This window comes from Natator depressus, chromosome 9 (genome assembly GCF_965152275.1).
Source record: "Natator depressus isolate rNatDep1 chromosome 9, rNatDep2.hap1, whole genome shotgun sequence".
NCBI lineage: Eukaryota > Metazoa > Chordata > Testudines > Cheloniidae > Natator > Natator depressus.
The window spans coordinates 50061736-50069318 of NC_134242.1; the positions used below are offsets into that span (position 1 = coordinate 50061736).

A 7583-nucleotide genomic window follows, 5' to 3' on the forward strand; every position below is an offset into this window, starting at 1 on the left:
GCTGTGATCCCTAATCATTCCCTGTATCAGTGCCTCTGGGTCTGGACACCACAGTGCAATTTGACCATGCTGAAAGGAGGTAAGGTGTTATCACCCATTTAACTCCTAACCTCTTGTGGTGCGAGATGTCACAGTACAGCCACAGCAATGACCCACACTGTCTGTGTTTGCAAGGCTTGGTATGCTGGCCTTCACCTGGCCAGGGCTGACGTGACTCTGTGGCATGTATACCTCATGCCCACATATGGACCGGCCACTGTTACCAGAGGCCAGGCTTGCTATGACTGAAGTGCTTGTGGAAAGGGCTGAATTAGCAACTGTTTATCCACAAAACAAGTGCCTTGTGGGCAGTGGCCCAGCAAACTGTCCCACCAATGTGCCTCCACCCTGACCTGGGGAGACCATACCTGTTGGGAGGGGGGTACTTTATGCCCATCATCCCTTCCTGCTGCCACATCCACTCCATGCCAGTTGCGGTCATGGCCTCTCTCCCGGAGACACTAGGATCTGGACTGGAGCCACCAACTCATCACAAAGCCCAGGGAATGGCCAGCAGACGGTAACAGCTTTGTGTCTCTGTGCTGCCCTGGGCTGGATGGCGGCTGGTGCCCCGAAGGGACCTGGTGAGCCTCTCTAGGGATGGTTCTAATGACCCGTCTGTATGCTTGCTCCCTATCACAGTGCTCTGGACTGGGAGTTCTTTTCAGTGGGAGAAGATTATTTTCTGGTGGTAGCAAACTCCTTTGATGGATTCACCTTCTCTGTGAACAGTATTATATACAGGTAACAATGCCCGAATGGTGCGGCCCCATCTTAGAGCCACAGGCAGTTGGAGAGGCACCGTCAATTGTCTGCAGTCAAGGGCCAGAGGAAATGCAAGCAGAGACGGCTCAGAAGGCTCGAGTGATTCACTTCGTCCCTTCACCCTGCTCTGCCTCCTCAGGATCTGGGCTGCTCTGCGTGGGGCCAGGTGGCCCAGAAGCAGAGCAAGCAAGAAATGTACAGGGGAGATTATTCCACCCTTTCCTTCTACTCTTGCTACCTGATTGCAGATCCATACCTCTGAATGGGCCCTCGTGCAAAGCGAGCTTCTTTCTAACCCATGCAGAACTGGGCCATTTCAGCCAAAAGCAGCAAAAGAAGGCAGTGGGCCTGAAGGAGGAGTCAGGGAGAGAAGGAGTGAGACTGCGCCTTCCACTGCTCCCTGGTGGCCAATGGATGTGTTGGGTTCAGTGCCCACAGGCAGCGACTAGAGGGGGGACCATGAAGAGGCCTTTCCCCTCAGGCTTTTCCTGGTGGATGCAGAGCTGGTTAACGTGCACCCGAGCGAGCGTCCTGCAGGCCTCTGTCGGGCTGGGGACCGGTGCTGTGTGGGCAGCAGCCCTGTGAGCTCTGCGTGCTGCCCCCCTGCAATCCTGACTGGGAGGTGCCACCACCAGGGCGAGAGTCTCCATGGCTGGGCTGCCGGTTGACCTTTGCTGAGCCTGCCCACCTGCTCTCAGTGACCTGTGGGGTGGTGCTGACCCTGGTCACTAGGGCCTGGACTGAGGCCACCAAATCCATTTCACATAGGCCACCCTACCCAGCCATCAGGTGACCATTCTAGGCCACTACTGGGCAATTTTTCAACCACCAGCCTAGAGGGAAAAGGTTCAGTATTTCATGACCAGTCACCAGTGCCTCATCGTCTGGAGGGGGGCAGAGGTATGAAGCTGTTCAGACTGGGAATGAATTCAGTGTCTGCTTCTGCACAAAACATCCCTGACAGGAGAGGTCTAATACAGCACCAGGCCTCGAGCAGCAGGATCTTCCTCTAGTTCTGTTCCAGTCACAGCCCTTCCAGATAAGGAAGTATGCAGTGGAGTAATGGGGGCTGGGAGGGGCCAATGCATCTTTGTGGGACAGCGTTTCTGTCAGTTTGAACTAGCAAGGGTCTGTCTACGCGGCACTCAGAGGTGTGACTGCAGCACACGCGGACATACCTGAGCTAGCTTTGATCGAGCTCGCTCGGCCCATGCTGCAGCGGCTTTGCTGCTGCTGTCATTGGAGCTAGCTAGGGCAGAGCTAGCTTGGGTGCATCTACACCTGCTGCAGTCCCACCGCTGACTGCAGCGTAGACAGCCCGTCAGAGTCACTAGCGTGGGGAGGTGCCCAGTGGAGATGCAAGCCCATGCTATGGGTATTAACGCGTATCCTCTGCGCTGCAGGTGGCAAGGGTATGAAGGCTTCGTAGCGGTTCATCGTCTTCCGACGTTTGGCTGTCGAGACTGGGAAGCGTTTCACACAACAGCGGGCTCCTACCTCATCTACTCCAGTGCCAGGGAACCACTCTCCAAGGTGCTGAAGCTGAAAACCGTCTGATCAGATATTCAGTGATGTCCATTTACTGCCAGGAGCGGGACAAACCCAGGCAAAGAAGTGACTTGTCCAGCTCTGCCCAGGCTAGAATTATCCCCCTGCAGGAAATACGCCAACTCAGGAATGCTGGGAAAGTCTGAAGCCTCAGCGCCAAATCCCTGGGGTTGGTTGAGCTGTGCTCTGCGCAGGACCTGGACAGATGGGGGAACGTGGTTCTATGGCACCTATCCCATTCCTTCATCCAGGAGCTGGCCGGGGCACCGTGCAAGCCCAGGTACGGCTTGAGCCAGCTGGCGGCCGTCAGGCTGGTGCCGTTCTGAGCTCCACGGATAACATGCAGCAGGGGAGATGGTCTGAGGGCACAATCTAGTCCTACATTCAAACCCATCCTAGGCAGCCATCCTCTAGATCACTCTGCAGTAGACCCCAGCGGGTGAGAACACCAGCTCTGAGGAGTGTCCAGCCTCCATTGGATTGGTCTGATGCACAAGCCTTGCATGGTTATGTCCTCCAGTAATGCTGCCCGTGTCCTCCAAGGTGTATTGATTCTTGTTTCCATGCCCGCCTGCCTGTAATGCTGAGGAGGCATGCAGCGTCTGTCCAACCTCCTCCCATTATTGTAGTTGTTTCCAGTTATTCCCTGTACGTGATGGGTTCATCTTGCAGAAATCAATAGGTATATTTTACAAGCACACTGAGTAGATGGAGATGTAATGATTTATTACCTATAATGATAGAGACAGTGGTGGCAGTTCCACAGTTACGGCTGCACTGCGATTTGCACTTAGAAGGATTTTAGTCATTAGAGTAGCAGGCAGATCCTCAGGTGGTGGAAATCACCCTCGCGCCATTGGGCCCTCGCCGCCGAATCTGGCAAAGTCATTTTCCCATGGAAGCCTCTGTTTAATTGTTTTAGTAAGATATTCAGTCAGTCACAGAGGGAACGTTGCAAAATGCTCCAGTTGCAATTTTGTCCTGTTTCTCTCATCCTTCTTTGGGGTCCTCTGCTTAGAATCATAGAAGATTAGGGTTGGAAGAGACCTCAGGAGGTCATCTAGTCCAACCCCCTGCTCAAAGCAGGACCAATCCCCAACTAAATCATCCCAGCCAGGGCTTTGTCAAGCCGGGCCTTAAAAACCTCTAAGGATGGAGATTCCACCACCTCCCTAGGTAACCCATTCCAGGGCTTCACCACCCTCCTAGTGAAATAGTGGCTCCTAATATCCAACCTAGACCTCCCCCACTGCAACTTGAGACCATTGCTCCTTGTTCTGTCTTCTGCCACCACTGAGAACAGCCTAGCTCCATCCTCTTTGGAACCCCCCTTCAGGTAGTTGAAGGCTGCTATCAAATGCCCCCTCACTTTTCTCTTCTGCAGACTAAATAACCCCAGTTCCCTCAGCCTCTCCTCATAAGACATGTGCCCCAGCCCCCTAATAATTTTCGTTGCGCTCTGCTGGACTCTCTCCAATTTGTCCACATCCCTTCTGTAGTGGGGGGACCAAAACTGGATGCAGTACTCCAGGTGTGGCCTCACCAGTGCCAAATAGAGGGGAATAATCACTTCCCTTGAGCTGCTGGCAACGCTCCTACTAATACAGCCCAATATGCCGTTGGCCTCCTTGCCAACAACTGCTGACTCATATCCAGCTTCTCATCCACTGTAATCCCCAGGTCCTTTTCTGCAGAACTGCTGCTTAGCCAGTCAGTCCCCAGCCTGTAGTGATGCATGGGCTTCTTCCATCCTAAGTGCAGGACTCTGCACTTGTCCTTGTTGAACCTCATCAGATTTCTTTTGGCCCAATCTTTCAATTTGTCTAGGTTACGCTGGACCCTATCCCTACCCTCCAGCATATCTACCTCTCCCCCCAGCTTAGTGTCATCTGCGAATTTGCTGCGGGTGCAATTAATCCCATCATCCAGATCATTAATAAAGATGTTTAACCAAACCAGTCCCAGGACCGACCCCTGGGACACTCTGCTTGATACTGGCTGCCAACTAGACATCGAGCTGTTGATCATTATCCGTTGAACCAGACAATCTAGCCAGCTTTCTATCCACCTTATAGTCCATTCATCCAATCCATACTTTTTTAACTTGCCGGCAAGAATACTATGGGAGACCGTATCAAAAGGTTTGCTAAAGTCAAGATATATCACGTCCACTGCTTTCCCCATATCCACAGAGCCCGTTATCTCATCATAGAAGGCAATCAGGTTGGTCAGGCATGACTTGCCCTTGGTGAATCCATGTTGACTGTTCCTGATCACCTTCCTCTCCTCCAAGTGCTTCAAAATGGATTCCTTGAGGACCTGCTCCATGATTTTGCTGGGGACTGAAGTGAGGCTGACTGGTCTGTAGTTCCCCGGGTTCTCTTTCTTCCCTTTTAAAAATATGGGCACTATATTTACCTTTTACCAATCATCCAGGACCTCCCGGACTTAACCAACCAGAGGCCTACCAATCCATAGGCTCAGAGACAGAGCCCCCTTTGAACGCTGAGCATGCACGGAGTTATCGCCATTATTAATCACAGCCCCAGCCTGCCCGCCCTGGCTCCCCGGGTGCACCAACCAGCAGCTCTGGGAGGCTGAGCACTGGGAGAGGGGATGTGCGGGCGGCAGGGGCATGTGAGGGGAGCATGGGGAGACAATTGGGGTGTGAGCTAGAGGGGAAAGAAGCTGCACTCCAACGACCCACCACCGGGCATTGGCACTAGGTGCTCTGAAACAGCCGGCCCATTTCCTCCAGGTGGGGCTGCATGGAACCACTTGGGGATGATTTGGGAAGAAGCCCTGTATGAACATAAGACCAATGTACTCCCCCACATTGGGGAGTGCTTCTGGGGGAGCCCCAGCATGCTCCGGGGGGGGGGGATTCCCCTAGAGAGATGGGAGCACCAGGTACAGAGATTCTGATGAAGGAGTCCTGAGGAGGGGACAAATACTGCAGAAAAGATGGGGCAAGATTAAATAAGAAGGGCCCCCCGGACCGCTAGTGCGTGGGCAGAAGGGTCTGGGCCGGGCCCCCAGACTGCTAGTGCATGGGCAGAAGGGGCTGTGCTGGCCCCAGGGCCCCTAGTGCATGGGCAGAAGGGGCTGGGCCAGCTCCTGGGTCTCCAGTGCACAGGCAGAAGGCAACAGACAAAGACTGAGGAAAAACCCATTTGTGCTTCACAGCCAAACCCAGCCTTCCCCTTAGCTGCCCGCTTTGGAATCTAAACTGGAGCATGTATTTCACACTGTTGGGGCACAGTGGGGAGGTGAACGTGGCTTTCAGCGCAGAGAACCTGCCCCGGCCTCGCTCACATCACAAGTACAAACACTTCTCCTGTGGCCCCAGCCAGCACCCAGCACCCCAGACTGCAGGGCTATTTCAGCTGGCTGAGGCTGGGGGGCTCTTGGCAGGGTTACGTCTGGGCAGCCAACCCAGCCAGCGGCTGGTTCCCCCCTCTCCTGCCTAGACCTGGGCTACGTTTAGAAATAAGATCAACCTAGCCACAGCGCGCAGGGCAGTGAAACGTGGTGCGCGGTAGTTACGGTGACCTAGCCGCTGGTGTAGACGCAGCTCAGTTGATGGAAGGATTCTTCCACTGACCTAGTTACCGCGTCCCGGAGAGGTGGAGTAACTGCATGGCTGGGGATAGCACAAGTCTAGGGTGCTATAACAGCACAGCTGCAGCACCATAGCTGTGCTTAGAGGCTGTAGTGTAGACATGGCCTTAGACTATAATCCTACCCTGTCCTCTTCCCAGGGGTCGGGCACCCACTGACAGAGCTGGGATATCTCCCCAGTCTGCGCCTTTGAATTCTTCTCTGCCTGGAAACTCCAGTCTCCTAAGGGTTACCACGTGAGGAGAGGGATTGCTCCGGTTCAGTTCCTGAGCTGTGTCCCTCCCTCAACTATGTCCGTATCGCCTGGGAAAGGGAGGAGAGCAGAGATGGCCAGGGTGGAGTCCAGGACATTGGGAGAGGCTGGCTCCCACAGGCTGTGTCACCGAGTGGCTGAGTCAGGCTTTCCTAAGCAGTAATGTCTGGTTTAGAGCAGTGCTTTCCAGCCAGCTGAAGAGGATAACATTTCAAATGCTCCAGCTGAGAAAGGCCTGTCCTGAAAACGTGCTGTCCACTGTACCCATCGCCCGCTGCTCTCCACAGCACACTCCCCGGGCGTCCTTCCCCCACCTCCAATTACCGTCCGAGAACAACTCATGCAGCCATTTCAACTGGCGCCAAAGCTCAGTGCCCTGGTTATATTTCATCTTCCCTTCCCGACCCTGACAAATGGGCAGACTGTATTTTACAATCCTGCCACGGGGACGAGACAATTAAATTAGCAGATGCAAATTGAATCCAAGGGAACGGTTTGGGTTCGGCTCACCAGAAAAGCCTGACATTTTTGCCTTGCTCAGACCGTAAAAGAAAGCTCAGACATGTTTTTCCTTAGTTTTCCATTGGTTATTTTCCCACCTCCTGGGTCGTAGCACCGCATGGGGCTATTTCATTGCTACATGTAAACTACGACTGTGATAAGTGGCTATGTCTGCAACTAGCAATTTGTCTGACTCCAGGTTTTAGATGTCTAGTGCAATTAGACGCTGTGGGTCCTGAAGATGGGTTGCCCAGAATGTGCACTAGCTAAATTGTTATCGAGGCAGGGGTGTAACAAGGGAGGGGGGGTAGAGGGCTGAGGTCCCCTCCTTGGCCCCTGACCAGAGCTGGAAATTTGGCCGGCCACTCGGGGCAGCTGGGCCAAAATTGAGTGGCATTGCAACCCCCCTCATATCTGATTCCCCCACCCCTCTTTGTAGTCCTGGCACCTGTGGCCTCGCCCAGGGCCTGGGGAGAAGAGTGGCAGGGGGCATCAGGACCCCCCAGCCCCGGGAGGGGTGGGTCCAGCTTTTGGTGCTTCCTGGGGAAGCAGAGGTGCAGAAGGTGCCTGGATCAGGGGCTCCCAGAACTGCCTGGCTGCTGTTGGGGGTGGCACTCTTCAGGCAGACCGCCTCCCTTGCACTCAGGTCTGGGCACGGCGCAGGTCTGGGTGCAGGGTGGAGCTCAGAGCTGGGTGTGGGGCAGCAGGAGGGGAGTGGTTTTGGCTCTGAGGGCAGGGGGAGAGTCCCGGTCCGGGTGCGAGGACAGCAGGGGGTGAGGCGAGGGGCTGGAGGAGAGAGTGGGGCAAGAGATGGGCCATGGCAGGGGAGGGAGAGTCCTGGGCCCGCTCTGCAGGA

At 54.6% G+C, this 7583-nt stretch overlaps 1 protein-coding gene across 2 annotated transcripts in view; it reads left to right on the forward strand.

The window, feature by feature from the left end:
* TSPEAR (thrombospondin type laminin G domain and EAR repeats) overlaps positions 1-4612 on the forward strand; it is an 88196-nt gene extending 83584 nt beyond the window's left edge. For both annotated transcript variants that reach the window (XM_074964135.1, XM_074964137.1), the window contains 2 exons: positions 682-783; positions 2208-4612. In XM_074964135.1, coding sequence (XP_074820236.1) covers positions 682-783; positions 2208-2361 — 256 coding nt within the window. In that variant the 3' untranslated portion in view covers positions 2362-4612. The remainder of the gene's footprint in view (positions 1-681; positions 784-2207) is intronic.
* The last annotated feature ends 2971 nt before the right edge of the window (positions 4613-7583 follow it).